At 51.4% G+C, this 27,862-nt stretch overlaps 1 protein-coding gene across 1 annotated transcript; it reads right to left on the reverse strand.

Moving 5' to 3' along the window:
• Positions 1-458: 458 nt before the first annotated feature.
• Positions 459-27,810, reverse strand: Aldh2 (aldehyde dehydrogenase 2 family member). Its single transcript, XM_050158910.1, has 14 exons — positions 27,636-27,810; positions 23,853-23,988; positions 13,241-13,345; positions 12,364-12,504; positions 11,340-11,419; positions 9,859-9,970; positions 9,311-9,439; positions 8,512-8,625; positions 6,140-6,242; positions 5,581-5,765; positions 4,943-5,107; positions 3,003-3,160; positions 1,814-1,928; positions 459-736 (listed from the first exon to the last, which is right to left on the reverse strand). Exons 2-14 carry the CDS (start codon positions 23,970-23,972, stop codon positions 704-706), a joined length of 1,560 nt encoding a protein of 519 aa, XP_050014867.1. The 5' UTR covers positions 23,973-23,988; positions 27,636-27,810; the 3' UTR covers positions 459-703.
• Between the last annotated feature and the right edge of the window lie 52 nt (positions 27,811-27,862).

Here is a 27,862-nt window from a genome sequence, read left to right on the forward strand (position 1 = left end):
TGCAGAGCAGCCTGGGAAATCAAAGCAACTTCTGGAAGCTGCCTTTTGCTGACTCTACCCCAGGTAAGCAGTCACTAGGAGCAATGCTGAGTCACGAGGTGCTTTCCTGGGCCACCCTGGAAAGAATAAACAGGAGTCGGCTACCCACTCCGTCTCCCGTGAAACAGGCCAGTGTAAACTTCCTGAATGTTGAGGGGAGTAAGGATGCCCCAGCAAACAGTGGAGAGACTCCGGCCTGGTGCTGGGCATGCCCCTGGGTTAGTGACGGGAGGAAGAGGCATCCGGGAATTGAGAGCGGTCCTGCTTTGACTTTTTGTCCAGGACACGAGACGAGGTGCTAATATCCCATAAGAGCTATTGCAGCTCTTACAGTGGCCTTTTCTCCACTAAAAGGGGCAAGTTAGACAGCAATGGAGTCACGACACAGAATCTATTTCTTAGAGAAACGACCCTGCAGCCTTGATCAGTGGGTTTTTATTGCTCATTTGCAGCATGGGTTGGAACCTAGGGTCTTGCATGTGCTGGGTGAGAGTTCTGCATGAGCCCCATCCTCTGGCCCAGTTTATAGGGGTTTTCCACACAAACTGCCCCACCAGCCCGCCCTGTTTATCAAGCTCTGACTTTCTTGGCCGACATTTTGGTGAAAGGGTTTCTCTTTGGAGGTGACTATGCTTGGTGCGGGGTGAAGAAGCTGGCGTGCTCCTTATGAGTTCTTCTGCGGCACTTTGACCGTGACCTGTGAAGGGTTCAGAGAAGCAGTTATTCTTCACATTTGGCAAGTCCCCTTCCTAGGTTCCCGCCATCTGGCAGTATCTGGAGGCCCTTTCTTTCTTTCTTTCTTTCTTTTTTTTTTTTTTGGTTTTCAAGACAGGGTCTCTCTGTGGTTTTTGGAGCCTGTCCTGGAACTAGCTCTTTTTTTTTTTTTTTCCCACAAGATTTATTTATTAATTATGTATACAGCATTCTACTTGCATGTGTCCCTGCAGGCCAGAAGAGGGCACCAGATTTCACTACAGATGGCTATGAGCCATCATGTGGTTGCTGGGAATTGAACTCAGAACCTCTGGAAGAAGAGTCAGTGCTCTTAACCTCTGAGCCATCTCTCCAGCCCTGGAACTAGCTCTTGTAGACCAGTCTGGCCTTGAACTCACAGAGATCCGCCTGCCTCTGCCTCCCGAGTGCTGGGATTAAAGGCGTGAGCCACCACCGCCCGGCTAGGAGGCCCTTTCTTGGACTTTGGGAACAACCACAGTTTAGTGTACTCTGCTGTGCTGAGGACAGAAATCTGTAACATCCAGCACTGTACAGCCTCCCCCTCCCACACACACACACAAGGGGCTGAGGAAGAGGCCAAGGCCACAGCCATAGCAGTCACAGCAGAGAAAGGCCTGAATAGCGCACAACTGTATCTCAGTTGTAGGTACAAAGTGTTCTCAAATTTGGCTCCACCTCCATTTCCCATGTATGTGACAGGCCACTTTAAAAAGAATCTGCACTCTGTGGCTGGAGACACTAACACACGGGGCACTGAGTCCACAGCACTGTCACCCTCTGAGCTACGTCCCTGAGGAGAACTGGATAAGGGTGGCTTGGCAGCTGTGCCTCTTCATGCCTCTTACTGGAAACCATCTTGTTGACTCCACCAACTGGGGTCCTGCCTTCTCTCAGGCTAATCAACTCCTTGGGCCTGGTGGGGTAAGACCCTAGGGACTGTGCCTAACCTCTTCTGTGGCTGCTCTGGCTTCAGTGAGAAACATGAGCATGACAGGAGAGGCCAGGCCGCAGGCGCCCACAGGTGCCCACACACGCTTACCGTCTTCACTTCAGTGTAGGCCTGCAGGCCGTACTCGCCCAGCTCCCTGCCGCTCCCCGACATCTTATAGCCACCAAACGGGGACTGGGCTCCAAACACGTCATAGCAGTTGATCCTGTTATGGGAGATGAGAACACAGGTCGCTGTGAGGGGCTGCGTGCCATTCCAGGCCCTTCCAGGCTCCACAGTCTCATATGGAGAATGGGACACGGAGGAGGCTAGGGCAGGCCACGTGAGACACTCGTGTCAGCCTCGTCCGTGCACGTGTGGTCACACAGAGGCACCAACACACACGTACCAGCTTCCAATCTGAATGGGTCATCTTGGCTAATAGGAGCTAGGCCTTTCCCCCTCTTCTAAGTCAAAAATTATTAAAATTTAGGGCTAGAGAGATGGCTCAGCCGTTAAAGGCTAGGCTCACAACCAAAAATATAAAAAAATTATTAAAATTTAAATGAAAATTCAGCACCACCATGTGGCTCAGGGTGGTGACATGGCTTGTCATGTGGGTGTAGGGTCTGCTACCGAGCCTGGCAACCAAGTTCGGTTCCTGGGACCTGCATGACAGAAAGCCCTCCCCCACACACTGTGTCATGCGTATCCGTGTACACAAACACACATACACATATGCACACACAGGCATGTGCACACATGCACATACACATGCTTAAAAAGTGTTTTTTGAAGAAGGGCCCAGCTTGGTGGTTTGTGTGACATTCAGAATCCTGGTGAACCTTTCCCACTAACACCCGATTATTTGTAATACCCAGAAAAGAATCACTGCACCCCACTAATGATCTCTTCCTACCTCCTCCCCCCAGGCCCAGCATCCACCAATGGAGCACCCTTGTCTATGGCCTGCAGCACCTGGCTTCTTTCACTTAACATCACATTGCCAAGGTTACCCACACTCCATCAGGTAAGTTGAGGGTGCTGATCTCTACAGAGCCCAGTCCACATCTGTTCTTTCTCTAGTCCTACTGATGGCAAAGCAGCTGCTGAGCAACTGTGTATGCTCTCAGCCCACAGCTAGGAAAGGTGGCCCATCTCTGGCTTCGGGGGTACCTGCTCTGGGAGAGGATATGGCTGGACAGCCCCTGGTCTAGTGCCCCGGCTCTAGGGAATCCAGAAGATGCTGCTTTGGGGGATATTTTATTAGGCTGAGAAGTAGCTACTGGGAGGTTCTTACCACACAGTGCCAGCCTGGAGGGCTTGCGACAGGTAATTGGCCTTATCCAGGTCCCTCGTGAAGACAGCTGCTGCCAGCCCATACTTGGAATCATTGGCTCTCCCCACGACCTCCTCTATGGTCTTGAATTTGAGAATCTGCATCACTGGTCCAAAGATCTGGGGGGACAGAGGGGGAGGAAGAGAAGCTGACAGGTGTTCACGGATGGTGAACAGTGGATACTGCTGAACCTGAGACCTGACCAGTCCAGAACTACACTGCATCCACGCTCAAGAAAGACAAAGGGGGCTGGAGTGATGGCTCAGAGGTTAAGAGTACTGGCTGCTCTTCCAGAGGTCCTGAGTTCAATTCCCAGCAACTGCCTGGTGGCTCACAACCATCTGTAATGAGATCTGGTGCCCTCTTCGGGCCTGCAGACACACATGTAGACAGAACACTGTATACTTAATAAATCTTTAAGAAACAAACAAACGAAACACAAAGAGAGGGAAGTGATTAAGGACCGGCCACCTTTTAGGCAGCCCATGCTTTGTGTGCAGTTATCTGACTTCTAAATAGTCCCACAGCGCAGGGGCTATGTTAGCGTATGAACTTAGCACAAAGAATTTAACCCAGGCACAGGCAGAGACTGGCCTCTGAGCAGCGACTGTGAAATGGCCTGTGGTTTCTCCTGCTCTTCCCGCAGTTTCCAAAACAGGCCACTTCTGCAGATAGCTCCAGCTATTTGACAGAGAATGCAGTTCAGAAACCACGACCTCCGTGAAAAGCTTGCTGCCCCAGAGACCACTGAGAACCGGCTGGAACTGACCATTGTGACCATCTGACTATCATGTAACCAGCACATACATGGAGCGGGAACAGAGGGGCCTGAGAGCCAGGGAGGAGAGGACAGTTCACAGCGAGTGGGGAGGAGGGAAATGGAGTCCTAATCCGCACTGAGAAGAACTAGGTTCCCCCCCCCCCAAAAAAAAGGCTGATTCTGAGGGGACAGGGGACAGAAGGGTGACGAGGATGCCCACGAGCCTCAGTTGTCATGGGGACTAAACCATGTCACAGGCCGCTGGAGAACAAGCACAGGCATTCTCGACCTTCCAGAACATTCTCACTAGCACGTAAAAGGGTGGTACTATGCTGTCCTGTATGCGGCTTGGGGGTTTAACCCAGCTGGGACAAGTGGGGAGAAGGGTATCAGAGTTATAGTGGGGAGTCACCCACGGACCTCAACCAATGTCTTTCGTGGGTCAAGATGATGGAAAGGGCCATATGAGTCCATTCCTAGATTCATGATTCCCAGGGGCCAGAATACAAAGGCCTGTGGGCTAGGCTATGAAGGATATGGGATATATGGTCGTCCTGTGGACTAGGCTATGAAGGCTGTGGAATATATGGTCTTCCTGTGGACTAGGCTATGAAGGCTATGGGATATATGGTCTTCCTATGGACTAGGCTATGAAGGCTGTGGAATATATGGTCTTCCTGTGGACTAGGCTATGAAGGCTATGGGATATATGGTCGTCCTGTGGACTAGGCTATGAAGGCTATGGGATATATGGTCGTCCTGTGGGCTAGGCTATGAAGGCTATGGGATATATGGTCGTCCTGTGGACTAGGCTATGAAGGCTATGGGATATATGGTCGTCCTGTGGGCTAGGCTATGAAGGCTATGGGATATATGGTCGTCCTGTGGACTAGGCTATGAAGGCTGTGGAATATATGGTCTTCCTGTGGGCTAGGCTATGAAGGCTATGGGATATATGGTCTTCCTATGGTGGAAAGCCCCAAGCTGAAGGGGAGAGTGATCTATCAGAATCACACTGCAAATAACTTACTCTAGGCAAGGAGGTGACTCAAAACCAAAGTTTGGGGCACAGTCAAGACACTAGACCAAATCACCCACTTCTCGCTAAGGGCAGCCTCCAGGACACGGCTGAGGTACTGACCTCCTCCTTGGCAATGGTCATGCCGTCTTTCACGTCTCCGAACACGGTGGGCTGGATGAAGTAGCCACGGTCGGCAGCGGCACCGCCACCACACAGCAGCTTTGCCCCTTCTTGTTGTCCTGACTTGATATAGCCGAGGATCTTCTTAAACTGAGTCTCGTCCACCTGTGAGAGAGACCAAAGTGATGGAGAAGCTAGAGCCAGGCCTCTCTCTGACAGAGAACATGAAGCCAGACGTAGCTGGGAAGGGGACCAAGGGCTTGAAGAAGCAAATATAATATCCAAGAGAGACCCTGCATCTTTTACTGCCAGAGAAAGGCACGTCAATGTTTCTCTCTTTAAACTCTAACATTAAGAAAATGGAAACACAAAAGCACAGGGGCTTAGGGAATAATGGCTTAGGGACTGGCTCAGTCCCTGGTGTCCTGTGCAGATCTGGCATCTGCACTCCTTCCAAGGTTTATGAACCCTGCATAAATGTGGGGCTCAGAAAGCAGTTGAAGGCTCATGCTTACCCCACAGGACACACAGCTGGTACCCAGCAGAGGAGACATGAACCCAGCCCCATCAACTCTGGGCCACGCCCCTTCGGCTTCACCTTGGTGGCTGGCAGGCCCAGCCCTGGCTGGCAGGCTTACCTGCGGCCCCTGCTCGGTCCGGCTGTCAAAGGGGTTTCCGACCACCCGAGACTTGGCCCGCGCAACGCTGCGCTCCACGAATTCCTCATACACATCCTCCTGCACGAAGGTCCGGGAGCCAGCGCAGCAGCACTGGCCTTGGTTAAAGAAAAGGGCGAAGTGGGCCTGCTCTACAGCCCAGTCCACTGTGAAGAGGGGGCAGTAGATAGAGAGGTGACGTGAGAAGAGGCCGCTAACCACAGCACTGCTCACCCACGCAACCCGAGCACGCTGTCAGGGTTAGTGCCTGCTGGGGGCCAGGGCCTGGTCAGAATAAAATGGAACCTTCTTCCCTTTGTGGGGACTGGCAACCGGGAAAGATACAGAAGGAAGGAAGTGTTCCAGAGAGGGGGAGAGGATGTGCTGAGGTACGGTGGCCTAGTGGCCTATGGGTGATCAGTACAGGGCTCAGGCTAGCTCTGCTGAGGGAATGAGTAGGGAGAGGTCAAAGCCAGACCACAGGGACCCCCACAGCAGTCACGCTGGAGTCTGGGCCCTTCCCTGCAGCCCCATAACCTACTGTCAGCATCTGACATGATGATGTTGGGGCTCTTCCCCCCAAGCTCCAGGGTCACTCTTTTGAGATTGCTGCTTCCTGCGGCAACTTGGATTAGGTGACCAACCTGTGGGGACATGGACACACGGTCTGCCGTTAGCAGGGAAGAAAGCTAACTGCTCCTCCACACAGGGAGTCACCAAATCCCAAGAGACCCAAAGAGTTCACCTCCCAGTGCTGCCACTGGGCGCTAGACAACCGTGACAGTAACTAACTGGCTCACACATGGGCCTGTGCCAGGTACTGGCGCTTGGAGTCAGCCCTCCCGATGCTCTCAGAGGCTGGAATGGCTTAGAGATGAGGGGTCAGAGACTCAGAGTGGCCAAGCCGCACAGCCAGTCACCTGGGTAGTCAACGGGGAGGCAGGACCCAGTCAAACTAAGATGTGACCTCCTTCCCCACTGAGTGTTGTCCCCAGTGTGCTGTGTACTCTGTGAGGGCCAGGACAGGGAGCTTCTCACCTCCACATACCCAGAGCCCGGCCCAAAGCTGGCCCACACTCATCTCTGCAGGGAGGCCCTTGAGACTGAGGGCGGGCAGTGTGTGGAAGGACCTGGTAGGTACAGCAGCTTGAAAATCGCCCTTGTTACACTACTAGTGTGCCCTCTTGGACGTCTGTGATTTCCGGGTTGGACCTGCTCACTTTTTTTTTTTTTTAAATTTATTTATTATGTATACAGTGTTCTGCCTGCACGTATACCTGCACCCCAGAAGAGGGCACCAGATCTCATCACAGATGGTTGTGAGCCACCATGTGGTTGCTGGGAATTGAACTCAGGACCTCTGGAAGAACAGTCAATGCTCGTAACCACTGAGCCATCTCTCCAGCCCCCTGCTCACTTTTTGAAAGAAATGTGTTCCAGCTTCTAAGACAGTGTGTGTAAGGGCTCTCTGGGTCCTTGTCTCCGTCTTTCCAACATGGAGTAGCTCAGTAACAGCCCTGGTCCTCATTCATTCACTCGCTGCTCCTCATGTTGTCATGTTGGACGCCCTGGTTGGAAGCCTGTGAGCAGCTTGGTTCTCACCACCTCACACACGGGATGCAGAGGCTCGAGGAGGTGGGCTCACCAAGTGTCAGTGACTGTCAAATGTCCCCAGCTGGTGGCAGTGCTTTGGGAAGCTATGGGACCTTTAGAAACCTGGGTCCAGATAGAGGAAGTGTGGGTCATTGGGGGGCGGTTATAGCTGAGTGGCATTTCCTATCTGGTTTCCCTACTCTGCACAGATGTGAGCAAGCACCCTCAGGCTGCTGCCATGCCCCGCCCCATAACTGAGCCAACTGAGCCGTAATCCATCCTTCCTTTAACTTGCTTCTTGTCAGTTCTTGGTCACAACAAAAAGAAAACCAACACAAGCCGTGGTGGCGCCTTTAGTCCCCACATTCGGGAGGCAGAGGCAGATGGATCTCGGTGAGTTTGAAGCCAGCATGGTCTACATAGCCACAGCTATATAGAGATCCTATCTCAAAGCAAGCAAGCAAACAAATAAATAAATAAACAAATGAGGGGGGAACCCTAATACGCCACGGCTGCACAGCAAGTCCGAGCTGCTCTGAGGTGCTACTCCAGAACCCAGGCCCTGCCCGTGCCGTCTCCACTGTACGCACAGGCGCTGTCATCCTGGTTTTGGCCTTCCTTCCTCCTTTCCTTTCCTTTCCTTTCCTTCCCTTCCCTTTCCTTCCCTTTCTTTTTCTTATAGGATCTCACTGTATAGCTCTGACAGTCCTGAGTCTCACTCTGTAGACCAGACTGGCCTTGAACTCACAGATCTCCATCTGCTTCTGCGCTTCCTGAGTGTTGGGACTAAAGGCGTGTGCCCTGTTTTGAGTTTTTTGACGCAGGGTCTCACGTAGCAGAGGCTAGCCTCAAACTCACTATGTAGCTAAAGTTTTCTTCAGCTATGGATCTTCCTGCTCCCGCCTCCTAAGTGCTGAGGTTAAAGCCACCATCCTGGTCTCAAAGGAAATGAGCAGGGCCTCTGGACACCTTGTGGGTCCCAGGGATACACTGGCAAGGCCTGGATCAGCACCTGGGCTTTCTGAAGCCAGCTAGTCCTGGCCTCCTTATTCCACAAGATGCTGTTCCTTCCTAACAGCACCCAGGGAGGCCACAGACCACAGAGGTCACAGTCTTGTTCTGGGACAGAACCTGACTCTTCTGGAGGGAGCAGCTGCTGAAGGGGGCGAGCCTGAACCGCCACGCTGCAACCTGAGATACCTCACCTCAGTGAGCCGCCATGCTGCAGGCCTGAGACACCTCACCTCAGTGAGCCGCCACGCTGCAGACCTGAGCACCTCACCTCAGTGAGCCGCCACACTGCAGACCTGAGCACCTCACCTCAGTGGATCCTGTGAAAGCCACTTTGTCCACGTCCTCGTGGGAAGCGATGGCAGCCCCGGCAGTAGGGCCAAATCCAGGAACAATATTGACCACTCCAGGAGGGAAGCCTGCCTGTAGAGGAAGTCAGGAGACCTGAAGTCAGCCTGCTGCTCCCAGGAAACACCCTATTCCCCAACAGTGACCTGGAACACAAGCAAATGAAAGCCACCCTGTATGGCATGAGCCACCCCGGAGTCGGGACAAGGAAGCTGCCTGTGGAGTTCCCTGTGAGGTGACAGCTCAGAGGAGTGGCTTTCATCCTTCAGAGGGTGTTGTACACAGGCCCAGTGTGGTTAAGGTACTGAGGGCCGAGTTCTCTGGTTAAGGTACTAAGGACTGAGTTCTCCTCTTGTTAAGGTACTGAGGGCCGAGTCCTCTGGTTAAAGTACTGAGGGCCAAGTCCTCTGGTTAAGGTACTGAGGGCCGAGTCCTCTGGTTAAGGTACTGAGGACTGAGTCCTCTGGTTAAAGTACTGAGGGTCGAGTCCTCTGGTTAAGGTACTGAGGACCGAGTCCTCTGGTTAAGGTACTGAGGGCCGAGTCCTCTGGTTAAGGTACTAAGGACCGAGTTCTCCTCTGGTTAAGGTACTGAGGACCGAGTTCTCCTCTGGTTAAGGTACTGAGGACTGAGTACTCAGGTTAAGGTACTGAGGACTGAGTTCTCCTCTGGTTAAGGTACTGAGGGCAGAGCTCCCCTCTGGTTAAGGAACAAGCCATGCTAGGATATTTAGAGGTCACAGCAGAAACAAGCCACACACCTCCTTGATCAAGTTGGCCACATAGAGCGCGGTGAGGGGAGTCTGCTCAGCGACCTTCATCACGACCACGTTTCCAGTTGCCAAGGCTGGGCCCAGTTTCCATGCTTGCATCAGGAGTGGGAAGTTCCACTGTGCAAAACAACAGTCACCAACTGCAGGTCCTCCTCAGAGAGACACAGCAGGTGGCAGGAAGGGCCACTCTTGAGGCCCCTACTATTTAATCATGGGTTTGGATGACGCTTGAGGTAGGTAGCTGATAGCGTGTGACGGTGGCTCGCACTTATTGGTGCCTTGTGAGTTTCTAATCATTATTTCCTTACAATCAACAGCCTGCCACTGTTCAGATGGAGAATGGAGCCTTAAAAGGGATTAATGATTTTGCTGGGTCAGACTTAACCCCATCCCAGGTGACTTGCCAAAGCCCGTTTTCTCAGCCAACACCCAGTCACCTTCCAATGCCACCTGCAGAACCCTACTTCGCAATGAGCATGGCTGGCCCCCAGCCTCACCCCCCTCCAACTTTGACTTCCAGAGGGGCTGGTACACACCGGAATGATCTGCCCACACACGCCCACAGGCTCATGGCGGGTATAGCTGAAGAAGTCGCCATCGATAGGAATGGTTTTCCCATGGTACTTATCAGCCCAGCCAGCGTAATAGCTAAAAAAAGAAAAAAATCCAAGCATTAGCTGGTGTCTAGCTTGCAATACCTGGCAGAAAGAGAGATGCCCTAGATGGCACTGATAACCTCCTTGGCATTTGGCTTATTCCCAGAGAGAAGTGGATGACCACCAGGACTGGCAACCCCTCTCCCCATAATTAAACTTTGGAGCCTCAGAATCACTTGCAATGCTACTAACAAACACCAGGTCCATGGCCAGAGCCTATTTCCCACTCATTCAATCACCTCTCTGGGGACGCGGTCTTTTAACTAAGCATGTAGATTATTTACATGTGTCTGCTGTGCCAGTCCAGCACTGGAGGATCATGGGTATGACCTGGTGGAGAACAGCAGACCCATCAAAGGCCAGCACTTCCCCGACTGGCCTCACCGCATGAAGTTAATTATCGCAATCACAGGAACACGGCTGACAGAAAAGCATCAAGGCTGGGGAACAGCCAGTGTGCGTTCAAGGCATGGAATAGGCATGCCTTGGGGAAGGAAGGAAGAGGGAGGATTCAGGATGAGGTGAGGCGGTTTGTAGAAGGAAGATTCCGGAAGTTCATAGGGTCTGCCAAAGCTGACCAGGGTGGAGCTCAGGTTTCTCAGCCTCAGCACGTCTGATGCTTTGTTGTGGGGGCCTGCTCTGTGGGTTGGGTCTCACTCTGCACCAGATGCTAGCAGCACCTTCCCTGGCAGTCATGACCAGACCCACTCCCCCAGTGGAGGGCAACTGCCATTCGGGCACTGTGTCCACCTGCCAGCCACTGTTGGCACCACAGTCTGTCCACGCTGCCTGTGCAGGTTCTGCAGGTTGCAGAACCTCCCCCAGGACATTGCCATTCCATCTGAGGGATGACAACATGAAGGCTGGCCCTGAAGAAGCCATGTGTAGCAAGATAGGAGGGAAAAAGGGACCTGTCTCGCTACTGACTACAATGGGCAAACCCGAAGACAAATTATCCCGACTTTTTGATCAGTAAGATGTCTATGATCAGACTAAACTCAAAGTAGCAGCAGGAGAGAAACAGAACAAAGGAGAAGGACTGGCGAGCCCTTTGGCCAGGTCAAAGAGACTAAAATCAGAAAGCAGAGTGGAGCACAGAAAAGACTCCTGGAAGCCAGGGACAACCAAAGACCAACACATCAGATCCCTCAGATAAACAGCCAGTTCCAAGGACACAGAAATTATCAAACACAACTCAAGACAGACGAGAACGCGAAGAGGACCAGTTCTGGTGGTCGGTTGACACAGTTGACAGGTTCCGGTCTCCGAGAGCCTTCTGCGTCCTTCTAGTTCTATGTCTACCTCCCAACATCACCCCCTCCCTTCTCTCAATGGCCAGACCTGGAAACAGGAGCCCATACCGGAGGCATTTCAGGACCATGTCCAAATCCACCAGGTAGGAGATGACGTAAGGTTTGCCATTGTCCAGGGTCTCCAGGGCCTGGTGAGAAAGCAAGGTCAGCAGAGACGTTTTAGCTCGGGCATGAAGAGAAACAAGGTGGCCAGTGACGGATGGGACTCAGGGTGGGAGTCTCTGCTGGACCACTGAATGTCATGGACATTTCTAGACCACTGCCCCAGCTTCTCGAGAGGCAGGCAGAGGAGAAAAGCCAGCTTCACTCACTTCCCAGGCATCATTAAACTCTGGCCTCTGCCAGATCCAGCTGGAGGGAATGTGGAAACGAGCAGAGAGAGCCTCCAGAGGAAGAGCGTGGTGACAAGGATCTGTCAGTCACATCCGCTACTCACGCTAGGAAGAAAACCCATCTCTCTTGCTCCGTCTCGGAAATGCCAACCAAGGCTAAGTCTGAAGGCTGGGGAGGGGGCAGGAGACACATGGGGAGGAAGTGATAAGCCTCAGCAGCAGGGGGCCAGTGTGTGCAAAGGTCCCAGGGCTCCAAGGAGTTTGGTTGCCAAAAAGTGAAGGGGCAAAGCCTGGCTTGGCTTGGGCAGTGGAGCCCAGCCATGTTGAGGACTTTATCCCGAGGTTCTATGAGCTGATGCCACGGTGTACCTGGAGAGTTCATTCTGGCTACCACCACAGAGAAAGGGGCTGCCTTTGGATTCTCCCAACAGGGTGGCCAGGGTGAGAGCCCACCATGCAGAGGGGCTCAGGGAGGTAACTGGCCCTGCAGACCACTAGGGAAGGCCTGTGTGAGAAAAACATTCTTCTTTCCCTCCCTCCTCAGAAATCTGAGATCTGGGCCACACCCACTGAATCAGGACAGACACTGAGATTCCTCTGGTTGGTAATAGGAAGACTCCAAAAGTGTCCATCCATCAGACACCATTATGACCTAGGGGCAGCAAGGCCTCTGAACCATCAGGGGATGCTATGGGCCTCTTCAGCCGTAGGAAGTGAGGGAAAGAGGGCCCAGGACTCACAGCCAGGTAGGTTCGGTCCCGCTCGATAAGATCGGCCAGTCGGTTCAACAGCCGTCCCCTGTCGGATGCGTCCATGCGGCGCCATGGTGAGCCCAGCTTGAAGGCTGCCCTCGCAGCCTTCACCGCCTTGTCCACGTCCTCCTGTGAAACAGCCACCCTGGGCGCTCAGACCTCGGCAGTAAATGCTTCCCAAGCATGCCACAGGCCGGTCACTATGGGCCACTGCAGGAAACCATCCCCAAACAGTCCTCCAGGGCCCCAAATCTCAGCAGCAAACATAGGCCTCATCAGGGGGTGTGCTGGGAAGGAGATTCCTGGCCATTGGGAGTGAGAGACCTCATGAGTCAATCCTTACAGGGGACCCCGTGGGCTGGAGAAATGGCTCAGCAGTTAAGAGCACTACCTTCAGCGGGGGGAGGGGAGGGGCGGTGGTGGCGCACATCTTTAATCACAGCACTGGGAGGCAGAGGCAGGCAGATCTCTGTGAGCTCAAGGCCAGCCTGGTCTACAGAGTTATTTCCAGGACAGGCTCCAAAGCTACACAGAGAAACCCTGTCTCAAGAGGAGAAGGAAAAAAAAAAAAAAAAAAAAAGACAGCCCAGCCGCCATCCAGCACGCTAATGTAATGGAGACCGCCACAGATTCCTATTTCAAATGTCTGCTTGGTGGTTTTTAAGTTAGGGATGTGAAACACGTATGTGGTCATATTTCAGTCATACCAACACACAGAACAACAACTGTGTACTGTGTGGTGGCACATAACCTGTAATCTCCACACTTGAGGCACAGCCGGAAAAATGGGCACAGTTCTAGGCCAGCCTGGGCTACGGGATGAGAACCTACCCAGGAAGCGCGGCTAGAAGTCACTGGGCCTCACCTTGCCCCCCTCTGCGACCTGGCAGATGACCTCTCCCGTGGAAGGGTTGACGGTGGGGAACGTTTTCCTGCTGACGGCGTCATGCCACTCGTTGTTAATGAAGATCTGCAACGAGAGTGAGAAAAGTCCTCAGGCCGGCACTCCACTCCACGGACCACCTCAGGGGAAAAGGGAAAAACTCACGCAAACATGGCGGAGACGAGGAGACAGAAATCAGCAGCAAAGGGCTGCAGGTTCCAGGTCAAAACCACAAACCCAGAAGAAGGCTGGGAGAGTTCCCCGAGCCTAGCTCCAGAAATTGCAGTCGTCGTTACTGAAGTCTATAGGTGAGAATGTGTCACAGACCCAGTCCGGGGTGGGGGACACCCACTTTCCCTTAGAAGAACAGGAAAACACTTGTGGCCGTCTTTTTTTTTTTTTTTTTTTTATTTCTGTTGTTGTTGTTCTGAGACAGAATCTCTCTGTGTATATCCCTGGGTGTCCTAAAACTCTCTGCAGACCAGGCTGGCCTCGAACTCATAGAGATCCTCCTGCCTCTGCTCCTGAAAGCTGGGATTAAAGGCGTGTGCACCACCAGGCCCAGCTAGCCATCTGCACTCTTGACTGCACAAGCGAGGGACTCTGTGTATCCACTCAGCTCTGCAGAACACACTATGAGTAATTTCCAGGCCAGGCACTGTCCCGGAGAGGGATAGTGGCCCACGTCAGTGATCAAAGACGTAGTCCCGGAGAGGGATAGTGGCCCACGTCAGTGATCAAAGACGTAGGCTGGAGGCAGAATTTGAACTGAAGACTAGAACATTTGTTCCTGGCTTTGTCCCCAAGGTCAGGGACTTCTGTAATTCCAGCCTTCTTCCTCACCTGCAGGGCAGAGCCCATTGCAATTCCCCTCCCTAAGGTGGCAAGCCCTGACAGCACCCTGGCATGGGGCAGGCACCCTTGCTGACTGCAGTGGGTGATTAGGAATCCCAGGAGGCCAAGCTTTCTGTGTCATTCACTTGTTCTCACTGCAAGGCAGAGCTGATCACTGCTGGAATCTGGCCAGGTATGTGTAAACATGACCTAGACTGTCAAGCTATGCGTGTGTCATTTTGTATCTACTGATACTCATCTTAAGTAATTTGTTACTTTAATCCTAGACCTGTATAGTTCCCAGTAAGGGACTTGGGTGTGAGACTCTGACTTAAAACTTTAATACTTCAGAGCTGGGTTTCTGGTCACCTGTGCCATGCCAGGTTGGGTCCCTGGGCATGGTGTGACCTCTCCTCTTCCTCTTGGTTCAATATGAAGTGAGGGGAAGTGAGGATCTGAGGCAATGCAGAAGAGGACTCAGGGGTGGGTGTGGGTGGCACAGACTCAGGGATCCCTACATGGCACAGTGGTACTGGGAGGAGTTAGGGAGGGAAGGGCACCAGAGGGCCAAGCTAGAGGGCAAAGAGAATCCATTTGATTTCCCACTACCCCCTGCTCCTTGTCTACACTCCCTCCACAGCCTGCATTCCCAGAACAGTTGTCAGTATCAGCACCAGAATTCCATCTGTTCCACCACACACAGGAGGCCACCAGGGCACGAGGAAGCTTGGCTCTGGGCTCACATTCACACAGAGCCAGGGACTTAAACGCCAAGGCCTCATTACCGGCCCACTTCCAACTACAGTGTCCAGTCCTAGTCCAGGTCTGCCTGCAAGGTGGGAGCACTTGTTCCCAAAGGATCACCTTTAAGAACTAAGCATGGAGGCTCATGTGCACAACCCCAGCACCTGTGGACTGAGTCTACCTGCCTCACACTGGGAAACGGGGAAATGAGTCTCAGACAGATGGGGACTGGAGTCTACCCGCCTCGCACTGGAAAATGGGGAAATGACTCTCTGACAGATGTGGACTGGCGTCTATCCGCCTCGCACTGGAAACCGGGGAAATGAGTCTCAGAAGTCTGACCCAATACCTCTGGGGGCTGTATGAGGGGTCATGGAGACAACAGGTGTGCAGTTCCTTGCCATCAGCTGGACACAGGCTGTCTCTTGCTGCCACCCTAGATGGGGCAGCCATCTACAACTAAAGATCACAGACCAAGAATCACCCAGCTTCTCAGCTCTCCCCGCATGACAGATACTCCATGAATTTACCCCGAAAAGATTCTCATGAGTAGTTTATAAACATCAGGAAATCGAGGGGTGGGGGCGGAGAAGGGGAGAGACAGGGAGAGGGCAGTGGGCTGGTCAGACTAAGTGGACACCCAAATACATTCCCCACCAGGCCACTCCCTGCATTGTTCCTGTGCTGAGGCTAAGTCCGGAATATGCTGTGTCATTCTTCCGGTCTGTTAGAATGACTGTCACCAACGTGTCCTTTCTTCTTGGCTGATGAAATCAGAGATTCCTGAGCCCAGGGTCCCCATTTCTTCCCTGCCAACCCCCTCCCACCATCCCACTGCAAACACTGGGAACCAAGAGGGGAGAGAGCTCTCACTCAGCCCTGCTTCCAGAAAAATGCCTTCAGAACCACAAAAGGGCAGAATCCAGGCTCCTAGCCCTCCTGGCCCCAAACCAAGGCCTGCCTTACATAACATGCTGAATCCAGTCATCATGGCAGAGAGGAGGTTCTTCCAGCTCCCACTTTCTCTTCTAGAACACACAGATTGGGAGCTGACAGTCTGAATCTGAAGCAAAATCAAAACAGTGTCTACCCATGTCATTGGGGTTTCACAGACACCCCCCTGGCATCCTGTAAGCTCTAGTGATGGTCAGAGCCACCACCCGTGCCAGACATGGGGCAAAACAGCAAAGCCTTGGCCCCTCAGAGCTGAAGTCCTGAAGAGGAGGGGCCCAGTGAGCAAGCACAGGCCATGGTGAAACTAAGGGGGAATCGGGGCACCTTTAAAGGGGACCCAAAGGGTTAGGTGTTGGTAGCACATGCCCTTAATCCCGGCAAAAACACAAAGAGTAAATCTTAAAGAAAACTATGCTAGATGTGGTGGTGTACGCCTTTTAATCCCGGCATTTGGGAGACAGAGGCAGGAGGATCTCTGTGAGTTTGAGGCCAGCCTGTTCTACATAGTGATACCCTATCTCAAAGAGAGAGAGAGAGTTGAGGTTGTCTGGAAAAGGCGGGGAGGGAAGGGGAGACCTGAGGTGCGGCAGCAGAACTGCTAAAGGGGCAAAGGACGCGGGTGGTGGCAGCGGGTTCAAAGCTCCAATCGCTGGGAGTTACTTACTGGGGAGCAAGGGGCCTGGAGTAAGCCAGGGCCGTAACCACACACCACAGGCCTGGGGACAGCAGCCTTTCTATTTGGTAACTGCTCTGTCCTAGGCCTCATTCCACAGGCAGGGAGCTGAGGCACCTTAAACTCCCCCCCCCCCCAACAGATGGTTTGTTTACATAAGAGGGCCGGGCCATGGTCCCGACTGCAATGCCGCCATAGCCATTACCCATCATCTCCAAGGCAGGGTGGTTAGGGTGGGTTCCTGAGAAGCCAGCTGACAGACAGCATGGGCCTTCTCCACCTGGCACATGGAGGCCAGGGAGCCATGGTAGTGGCCTGGGGTGGAAGACACAGGCGCTATGGCTAGGTTTGCCAGGGCTGTGAGCAAGATGAGTGGACTCTGGAATCGCAGGCCTGACAGAGGACAGCTTATTCCAGCCACATATACAAGCAGCTATTATATGCCCTGGGGCCAATACAAGACTAATTAATTATATTTCTCAGTAGCTGTGACCTGTGGAAGCAGGGAACTTTTAGAAAGAATTCCAAGTTGATGGTTTTTGTTTTGTTTTGTGAGACAGGGTTTCTCTGTGTAGTCCTGGCTGTCCTGGAACTCACCCTGTAGACCAGGCTGGCTTTGAACTCAGAGACCTGCCTGCCTCTGCCTCCTGAGTGCGGGGTCTTACCCAGCTTTTTGGGTTGTTTTGTTTGTTTGCTTTGGTTTTGTCAGTTGTTTTTATTAACTGTGTGTGAGTCACGGTCAGAGGACCAACTCTTGGGAGTCAGTTCTGAGGACTGAATTCAGGGCATCAGGCTCAGCTGCAATTTACCCGCTGAGCCATCTCGCTGGCTCCAAATTTGCTTTGTTTTTAAACTAAAAGAGCCAACAATTTCATTTTCACATTCCACAATATAAACGACACTGGTGCTTTCTGGTACCACTGCCTTCTAGAACTGTCTTTAATAGGAAGGACAGTGGATCTTCCTCCTCACCATGGTGTTTGGTGATGGAACAGCTAACACAACAGGATATCAAGAGCCCCTCGCCCTTAGCTGCCAGTCAACACCACGCTGGGACAAGCAGGAGGCCTCACTGGCATATGGGTCACCCAAGGGTGGTTTCATTCCAGAAGCAGGCACTATCAGTACCATCCCAAGAGGCAGAGGGCCCATGACTGCCTTCCCGATGGGAGCACGAGTGTCCCAGAAGGAAAACCCAGGAGGTGGATCACGGTCCCTGTAGGACAGACAGAAGGGTTGAAGGGCTGTTAGACCTGGGTACGTAGTTCTGCAGGTGGATGGCAGCCTGGTTTCCCGCAACACACAGCTACCATCCTGGGAATCCCTTTCAGGTTCTGAAGTTCAAAGAAGGCCTCCTAGAAAGCCCATGATTCTGAAGCATCTCACTTCCCACGTGGGTGATTCCAAAGAGAGTTTGGTTTGGAAGGATTCTTCTGGCTCTTTCTCTTCTTTCTTCCTTTTTTATTTTTATTTTTTGAGATAGTCTATATGTAGCCTAGGCTGGCCCAAAGCTCACAATTCTCTTTGTCTCAGCCTCATGAGTATCACTATGCCTGGCACATATCAGCCATGCCCAATCTCACCCACATTTCCTTACTCTGCCCTTTCCCTCACCCCCTGAGCTATAATCAAACCCAAGGCCCAGAGCCTTGGGCAAGCATTCATCTGCTTCTTAAATAGCAGTTACGGAACCAGTCCAGTGGGCATCTCATGTTACCTTTTGATATTGCAAGATCCCAAGGAGTCAAGTTCCAGATAAACACAGTATGCCACACATATCCACACTCTTAACATCCAGAACTTCCTAGGGTTAGCTTGTGGTCAAGGCTAAGGGGGGGCCAACCCCACCCCCACGCCACAGACTTCCCTGAGCTGTTCTGGCACTTGACCCCAGTCCTCCCCTATTCTACCTGCCAGGACCAGTGCTTTCGATACTGCCGTATTTATTGTCACTCTCAGGGGAGAGGGAGTTAGTTCTCTTTTGGAGCTTTCATGAGGATATCGACGTTTTAATTTGTCCCTGTACTCAACAGCCGGCAATTCTCTCACCATGACCCCTGACCCTGGCCCATTCCACCACCACTTCCCCAACTGTTCTCACACTCTTTTTGTTTTGTTTTGTTTTGTTTTGAGACAGGGTTTCTCTGGGTAGCTTTGGAGTCTGCCTTGAACTCACAGAGATCCACCTGCCTCTGCCTCCTGAATGCTGGGATTAGAGGCATGCGCCACCACCATCTGACTGTTCTCACATTCTGCTCATGTCAAGTCCCAGATACATCAGGTCCCTGGGAAATAATCCTGTCTCCGTCTTCTTTGCCACAAAACCATGGCTACTTTCATAAACAAAAACCATTTGTAAGTTCAATATTTACTCAAGGGTAGTTCCTTGCCAAGCGCAGCGCCAATGCCAGAAGTACAAGTGCGGCTCCTCCCTGCTGATTTCAAAGGTTTGATCAAATGTTTCCTTGAATATTTACTTTTTTTTCTTTCCCAGAGGGTCTAATCATGAGGTAACACACATGTGTTCAAGATAGGCAGAGTGAAGACCAAAGCCTGGTTTCAAACCTACAGCCTAAGGCCCTCCTGAGCCCCAGTTCTCACCTTTGGTGTAGGGATAGCAACACTAACTGACGGCCTTAAAGAACAGTAGATGCACTGGGCAGTGGTGGCACACGGCCTTTAATCCCAGCACCCAGGAGGCAGGGGCAGGCGGATCTCTGTGGGTTGGAGGCTAGCCTGGTCTACAGAGCGAGTTCCAGGATGGCCAGGAAACCCTGTCTCAGAAAAAAGCAAACCAGCAGATGGGAAGGTTCGGGAAACAGCTCTCAGTCCAGGACCAGAGAGGTGGTAAGGGTTGGCAATTCAGGGTTGTTACTAGAGCAGGCACTGCGTCCAGGACCAGAGAGGTAGTAGGGGTTTGCAATTGGGGTTGTTACTAGAGCAGGCACTGCGGCAGACGCATACCCACACAGTCTAGACTCAGCTTGCCCACCGCAAACATGACCGCAGCCCAGCCACCTGGCAGCTCAAGCGTGTTCAATAGACTCAAGCAGGCAGGTTACATGCAACTATTTCTGGTCCATAGTTTTTAAAAAACACTGGTTGACAAAGACATCTCCAGGCTCTGTAGGTCACCCTGGTCTTTCTATGAGGTTCTGGAGACTCAGTGGCAAGACAGTTCATATAGTCTGCGGTGCTTTGTTTTGTTTTGGCAGGGTCTCACTCTGTATCCCAGGTTAGCGCAGCTCTCACTCTGTGGACAGTGATGATCTTTTTGGGCAGAGGTCCATCATCATCACTGGCACCATCATCTTCTCCTCCCCAGTGCCCCCACCCCCTTCTGAGCTACTCTCACCAGCCCAGGCTGGCTGAATCCAGCAGAGCAGGCTGGTCTTGAAGTCTTGAATCTCCTGCTTTATAGCCCGTGTATCGAGACTGCTCCCACTTCTTCGTCTTTTACTACCTGCTTAGAGCAAATGCACTTTTAAACAAATAAAATACAGCCAAAGTCTCCTTGCACCCTTACCCACACAGGTGTTCCCTGCCCTTCCTTAGCCGCTCAGGAAAGCACCAGGCTCACCTCACCCTACAGCAGGTCTCATCCTTCCTAACGCTGACTGACCCTTTAATGGTTCATGTTGTGGTGACACCCCAGCACACCATAAAATCATTTCATTGCTACTTCATAACTATAATTTTTGCTACTGTTATGAATCATAATGCAAATATTTTTCAGAGCTAGAAGCTTGACAAGGGGTTCCCAACCCACAAGTTGAGAACCACTGCCCTAGATGGTGTTCCCTCCTGTCTACTGGTGCATACTGTACAAGGTGAGCTGTTTAGAGACAAGGCTTGATTAGTGCAGTTTTTTTTTGTTTTTTTTTTTTTTTTGATTTTCAAGACAGGGTTTCTCCGTAGCTTTTGGTTCCTGTCCTGGAACTAACTCTTGTAGACCAGGCTGGCCTCGAACTCACAGAGATCCACCTGCCTCTGCCTCCCAAGTGCTGGGATTAAAGGTGTGCGCCACCAAGGCCTGGCTGCCTCTGTGAACTCTTACATGCAACTTCCGCAAAGGGCCTGTGAATGTTTTCAGGGAATTTCCGCAGGCTACAATTCTATACTGAGGATGCATCTGTGTAGCACTGGGACTGGAGAGATGGCTCAGCAGGTAAGAGCACTGGCTGCTCTCCCAGAGGATCCAGGTTCAAATCACAGCACCCACTTGGTGGCTCACAACTGTCCATCACTCCAGTTTTAGAGGATCTGATGCCCTCTTCTGACCTCACGCAGTACACATGTACACAGATACACATGTAGGCAGAGCACTCGTACACGTAAAATAAACAATGACTCTAAAGAAAGAAAAATATTATGTAGAGAAGCCTTCTCTAGTTCCCTTCCTGGCTGTCAGTTCTCCTTGATCCCTAGATCTTGGATTAAGAGGCTAAAAACCAAAGATCCAAATTTAATGCACAGAAAGGTCCCAATCTCCCCACTAATTCACTCTCTCCCTCCTTCCCTCTCGCTTTTTGGGGAGTTTTTTTGAAACAGGGTTTCTCTATGTAGTTTTGGTCCTCCTGGAACTCATTCTGTAGACCAGGCTGGCCTTGAACTCACAGACATCCACCTGTCTCTGCCTCCCGAGTGCTAGATTAAAGGTGTGCGCCACCGCCAGGGTTAGTTCACTCCCTTAAACACAAACCCCAAGTTTTCAGCACTTACACAACAAAAGGCTGACGCCAGTGTTCTACCACTGAGCCGCGGCCCTAGTCTGTAAGGGACTTTATCAGCACTGTAGGCTCAACACAGGGCTGTGGTCCGAGCTCATACACAGCTGTAATAAAGCTCAAGGCTACGGTGAGGGCTGAGGAGCACCCCACTTTGTCCTCACTACAACCCTACGATGTGGGTGTGACTTGACCCTACACAAACGTCCCGGCTTTGTTCTGTGTTGTGCTTTCCATTTAGGTCTCTGTCTCCACTTCCTACTCGAGCGCATCCTAAGGCAGGGGATCTGGAATGTTGTTAGCTGGGCCTGGAGAGTTCAGGAAGCATCTGTTGGGTGAGTGAAGAATCCACTAGCAGAGGCAAGGCTAGCAGTTAAATGTGAGGTGGATTTGCACACCCCTTCGTTATTGTTTTTCCTTTTGTGACGGGTTCTATAACCCAGGCTGACTTCACTATGCAGCTCATAGTCACCTTGACTTTCCGAGCCTCCTCCTCCACCTCCTGAATGCTGGGATTGCAAAAGCTCACACCACTACATCTGGGTTATATATTGCTGGGGCTCAGATCCAGGGCTTCCTGCATGGTTGGCAAAAACTCTACCAACTGATCCCACCCGAGTCTCACGCTCTTCCAACTGAGCTCACCCCCAGTCTCACCCTCTAACAACTGAGCCCACCTAAGTCTTAGACTCTTTCCCTATTTCTGAGGCAGGGTGTAGGCAGACTTTTCTGTCTCCCCTTGAACTCCTGGCCCCCCTGCCTCTACACCTCAAGTGTTGGGATTAAAGGTGCCAGCATCCTACCTGGTTTTCACATTCATTACTGTTACTGGCACTTAGAACTGGTGAGGATGAGGCATGAAGCCATACACACACCCTTGGGCTGGAGTTGTGTTTCTAGACCTTAACTGTTCTCCAAGTCCACAAGGAAACAATTAAATGTGAAAACGACTTTCACTGACAAAGGTGTCAATTTCAGTCCCTGAAATCTGAAATGAACATGTGGGTAAAATGTGCCTTGTTTGGAAGCCACGCCCATGGATCTGTTCTGGGGAAGCTGAAGCCACCTAACGTCTTCATCACTTACCCAACAAGTTTACCCTATGGTCCTTCCCAGGACAAGAGGCAAGAGAGCTCCAGGAAGATGGGCCCAGACACAATCACTCAACTAGTGTTGCTTAGGCAAGATGGTGAGGCCATGACCCCATCCAGATGGGACCCAAGAAGCTTGAAGAGGAGCATCCCCCTGGGATGCCCAGGCCCTGCAGGTGCCCTTGGAAGCAAGCCCAGTGTCTGCAGAAGCAACCTCGAGGCCACACTGGCTGCTCCTTGGGGCAAGTGGCCCTAGTAACTGCCATAGAGATATCCAGGAGCACAATACAGACAGAACCCAGAGCTACTGCTTCCAAGCCCTGGTGTCCCTGGCAACAGAGTTTGCAATAATGTCACATCAATGCTCAGCAGTTTCTAGAGTTCCCTCCAGGTACTGCCCCAGGGCAGAGAGTTCATGTTCTCAAAAAGACTGAAAAGCAGCTGAGTGTACTGGTCTAAGATAAACCAAGCACAGTGTTCAAGGAGACAGAATTTAGGGACAAAAGTGGCAAGTAGCCAGCACACTGTCTCCCACACACGCTCATAAAAGCAAAGAACCAAGCAAGGCCACAAGCCTTAACAGTGCTCTTGATGGGTGCGCAGTAAGTAGCTCGGTTGTAAACTGGTCAATGGCACGCATTCCTATAGCGAACCTGTGATTCCTGTGATTTCAAAACGGTGGTAAAGAAAAGCGCGGCCACGGGAAGAATTCACTCCACTCCTGCAACCCACACTCCAAACTGAATCAAGTCTGAGCACTTATGAGGACCTGAGATTCTGCCGTGGCTTCGGGTGAACATGAGGAACGAAGCTATTGATCAGGTGCCTCCTCCTCTTGTGGTCATTTCGATTCTTTTGGATGTTGCTATCCTTCAAGTTTAAGGCAAGCCTGGGACGTTTGGTAAGACCCTATCTCAAAGTAAAGGGGACCGAAGAATGGAGGGTGTAGCTGGGCGGTAGGGTTTGCATGGCTTGTGCGAATACAAAAGTGGGGTGGGAGTGGCTGAAGCAAGAAGATGGAGAATCCCAGACCAGCCTGGGCTACCAAATGAGATCCTGCCTCAGAATAACCCATCAGAACTGCCCCGAATGCCTTCCCATTCTACAGAAGAGGGCAGCCAAGTCCCACTTGTTGCACAAACAAAAGGAATACTTCACAACCAGTTTCTTTTTATGTGACTCCAAAAAAACTAAGACGACACTCTAAAGTCCTGATTGGGTAAGAACGGCCACAGTGCGGTCCTGACACAGCTTTTCCTTCTAAAACCCTGGCCCAGGTCTGTGGGAGACGGGTAGGGGAGAATGGGCGGTATCTTAGAGAGGAACTGGGACGCCTGGGCCTTCTGGGTGAACACAGGACCAGGCGGGCCGGGAGCCAACTCCACAACACCCACCCGCGGCTGCACCGATGGCAGATAGAGGCCCACGACTGTCCTGGGCCAGGAGGATACACGGTGCGGCCATTTAGGCAGGGGAAAGAGTATGCGCAAAGATCGTTGGGAGGGGAAACTGAGGCCGCGTCGCCCGCTCAGTCCCGTCCAGGGGCTTGCAGAGGCGACAGCGAGTCTCACCTGGTTGCAGAAGACCTCAGGCTGCTGGTTGGGGGCCGGTACGGCGCTGGTGGCGGCGGCTGACAACAGGCGGCTCAGGCGCGGCCCGCGGCGGGCAGTGGTGAGTGCGGCGCGCAGCATGCTGTACTAAGCAGAGCTGAAATGAGTGGAGTTGAACTGAGCCGAGCTGTGCCGAGCCGAGCTGAGAGTAGCCTAGACCAGCCTGGGAGAGTGCAGCGCTGTAAACCGACTTCCTCGCCTCGCCCCCGGCGCCCGCCAATAGGCGGTGGCAACACGAGGGCGGGGCGAGAGAGCCTCAGCACCCCCAATGACCTACGGGGTGCAACCCAGGCTCTGCAAGCCAAGTCAGAGATGGAGAACCCGGGAGCGACCTGAGAAAGCTCTGCCAGCTCCTAAAGTCGTCCCCGGATTTCACGAATGCGGATATTCTGTGGACAACTTGGGACTGGGCACTGGAGGAGCAGGATGGCACTGGCCAGAAAGGGACTCGGACTCTGGGCCACTCGTGTGGCCTTCAACCGGATGAAGGCAGCTGTAGGCAAAGGAGAGGATGAGGGCTGTGCAATGAGAAGTGTTTTTGAAACAAGAGCCCAAGAAATGGGCGGAGCCCTGGGAAGCTGAGGCCCCGACCATTTCTGAAGCACCCGGCAGGAGACGGCAGCACGTGAGCTTCGCTCTACTCTGCTGACTCGCAGTATATTGTCACTGGCGCTGTAAGAGAGAAATCCCAGTAGCTAGACAAGGGGTCTGGGCGCGTTTCCTTGTGTGCCTCTGATTTTAGCATTACTGTTTATGACAGCTAATATTTTTCTGGGGCTCAGCATGGTTAGCGCAAAACAGGAGGGAAAAGTATTTAAGGACCATACGGGCTGGGTCGGTCACATGACCAACCTTCGGCGCAAAGGAATCTGGGAAACTGAGAGCATGGTTAGGAGAAATTGTAAAGGAGCTACTTAGCAGAAATTGAGATTCCTCGGGCGTGGGGTGGTGCGCACTTACAAAAAGCAAAGATATGCTCAAATTTCACGTCTCCCTGCAAACTGCGCAGTTCTGTATTAGCCAATCAGGTCAGAATGTGAGGCCGGTTCTGACCAATCAGAGGGACACAGAGACCCCTTTGTTTTTCGGAATAAATACCCATCAGGAAACTGGGTCCTGGCCTTTAATCCCAGCCCTTGGAGGCCAAAACAAGCAGAACTCTGAGAGAATCAGCCTGGTGGTCTAGTTTACAGTTCCAGCCAGCCATTACAGAGTGAGACCCTCAAAATACCAGCAGGGCCTCTCAGGATGTGGTCACTTGTTCAGCATGGGCGAGGCAACCTGCTTCTGCAGAAGTAAACAATTTTGCCTTGCAAAAAATGTTTTGGATTGTGTGGGAGATCTTGAGTCTCCAGACCCATTTCCTACAGGAAGGTGTCCCCATTTACTGTTTTCAAAATGACTCTAGCCTCGTGATGGTGGCACTGGCCTTTACTCCAGAGGCAGAGGCAGGTGGATCTCCGTGAGTTCCAGGCCAGTCTGGCCTACAGATCGAGCTTCAGGACAGCCAGGGGTGCACAGAGAAAACTTGTGTGTGTGTGTGTATGTGTGTGTGTGTGTGTGTGTGTGTGTGTTGGGGGAGGGGGGTACTCTGTGTTCCATTGACCACATGTACACTTCCATTTAAAAATTTTCTGTGAGTGACATTTAGGTGGCTTCCAATCTTGTGAGATTACAAACAATGCCACACTTTGTATCTTTGACTTACTGAGAAATTCACAGAGGTAGAGCCACTAAACACAGGATATTTTTTAATTAAATACAGATATTTCTATATATAATATAAGCTCCTTGTCTTATGGGGGTGTGGCCAATAACCCTCTCTTAAGTTGGAAGTGTCACAAATTAAGAATACATTGAAAGTTTACTTTCTTGTGGTGGACACCCCATAATCTCAGGAGGATCAGGAGTTCAAGGTCAACCTGGGCTACATAAAAGAGTTCCTGACTATCCTGGGCTATAGAGATGCTGTCTCAAACAAACAAACATAAATGAGTTCAAAACACCTCGCCTGCAACATATCACAACTTAGCTATTAGACTGTGCTATGTAGTGTCTATGTCCAGCCCTCATGACTTTGGGTTGATTGGGAGCCCAGTTTGCTGTGCATCTTGAGGGAGGATACTATACTTAGCCAGGGAAAAGATTCATGTTCTATAGCCTGGGTAAGCACACACCTTTGATCCCAACCCTCAAGAGTAGAGGCAAGGCAGGTGGATCTCAGGTGGCCCAGGTGCCACCACACCCTTACTGTTTATTATCAGATACTATGAGTATGTGTTCTGATAGCCAGCCTCTATCGCTTTAATATGCATTTTTTGTTGTTGTTGTTTTTCTGCCTTCCAAGTGCTGGGATTAAAGGCCTGCTCCACCACACCTAGAAACATGCATTTTTAAGGAGTGAGATTGAACGTCTTTGTTTGCAACCATGCATTTGTGTGTGTGTGTGTAAACACTGCCCATCAGTGTGGTGTCTTTTCTGTCACTTATCATTTCTTTTTTTTTTTTCTTTTTTTTTTTTTTTTGATTTTTTGAGACAGGGTTTCTCCGTACCTTTTTTAGACCAGGCTGGCCTTGAACTCACAGAGATCCGCCTGCCTCTGCCTCCTGAGTGCTGGGATTAAAGGCATGCGCCACCACCGCCCGGCAAAATATATTGTTTTATGCACTTATCATTTCTTACTGGCAAATGTCCTTACGTAGACTCCTGTTTATCTGTTTACATACCAATGTAACACCATTTTTGTTAATTGCCTATAGTTTAACCTTTTTGTTTGTTTCCTTGTTTATTTATTTTGAGATTTTTAAAAAATATTTATTTATTTATTTATTTATTTATTTATTTATTATGTATGTGATATTCTGTCTGCATGTATGTCTGAAGGCCAGAAGAGGGCACCAGACCTCATTACAGATGGTTGTGAGCCACCATGTGATTGCTGGAATTGAACTCAGGACCTTTGGAAGAGCAGGCAGTGCTCTTAACCACTGAGCCATCTCTCCAGCCCCCGAGATTTATTTATATAATTATGACTACCACACTGGTTTATGTACTGAGGGTAAAACTCTGGACTTTCATGGATGCTAGGGAAGCAACTCTATCCTCTGAGCCACACCCCAACCCTATTTTATTTTATTTTTTAAAAATATTTATTTATTTATTTATTTATTTATTTATTATGTATGCAATATTCTGTCTGTGTGTATGCCTGCAGGCCAGAAGAGGGTGCCAGACCTCTTTACAGATGGTTGTGAGCCACCATGTGGTTGCTGGGAATTGAACTCAGGACCTCTTGAAGAGCAGTCAGTGCTCTTAACCTCTGAGCCATCTCTCCAGCCCCTATTTTATTTTTTTTTAACATGGACAAAGTGGCTTTATTAGAGAAATCCGGGATTACATAGGATTTTGGAGCAAGCATTTAGCCCTTCTCCTGGCAGAAGGAGGGCACATCATTGCCTTAGCTTGGTTACACTGCACCCAATTGGCGTGGAGCCTCTTTGCCTGTTTAGTCACTTCTGCCTCTTCGAGCTCGTGCCAGGGAACCATGTGTTGAAATAAGGAGCGGCGGGGCTGCATCCCCAGCACCCCGGCTGCCTGCTAGCTTATGCCCCAAAATAATCACAGGGACACTGTATTCTTTTAAACACTGCTTGCCCATTATATCCAGCCTCTTCTCGGCTAACTCTCGCATCTGGACTAGCCCATTTCTAATAATGTGTGTAAGCACCCCAAGGTGCGCTTACCAGGAAGATTCTAGCCTACGTCCATCCTGGGTCGGAGCTGCCTGGGAGAGCGGAGCCTGGCGTCTCTGCTCCAGAGGGCAGAGCTGTCGAGTCTACCCGGGAGAGCTGAGCATGGCGTCTCTGCTCCAGAGAGCAGAGCTGTCAGGTCTCTCTGGGAGCAGAGCAGAGTCTAAGCTCACTTCCTCTTCCTCCCAGCATCCTATTCTGTTTACTTCTCCCACCTATGT

Source organism: Alexandromys fortis, unplaced genomic scaffold, assembly GCF_014885135.2.
Source record: "Alexandromys fortis isolate MF-2015 unplaced genomic scaffold, M_Fortis_MF-2015_v1.1 scaffold_90, whole genome shotgun sequence".
NCBI lineage: Eukaryota > Metazoa > Chordata > Mammalia > Rodentia > Cricetidae > Alexandromys > Alexandromys fortis.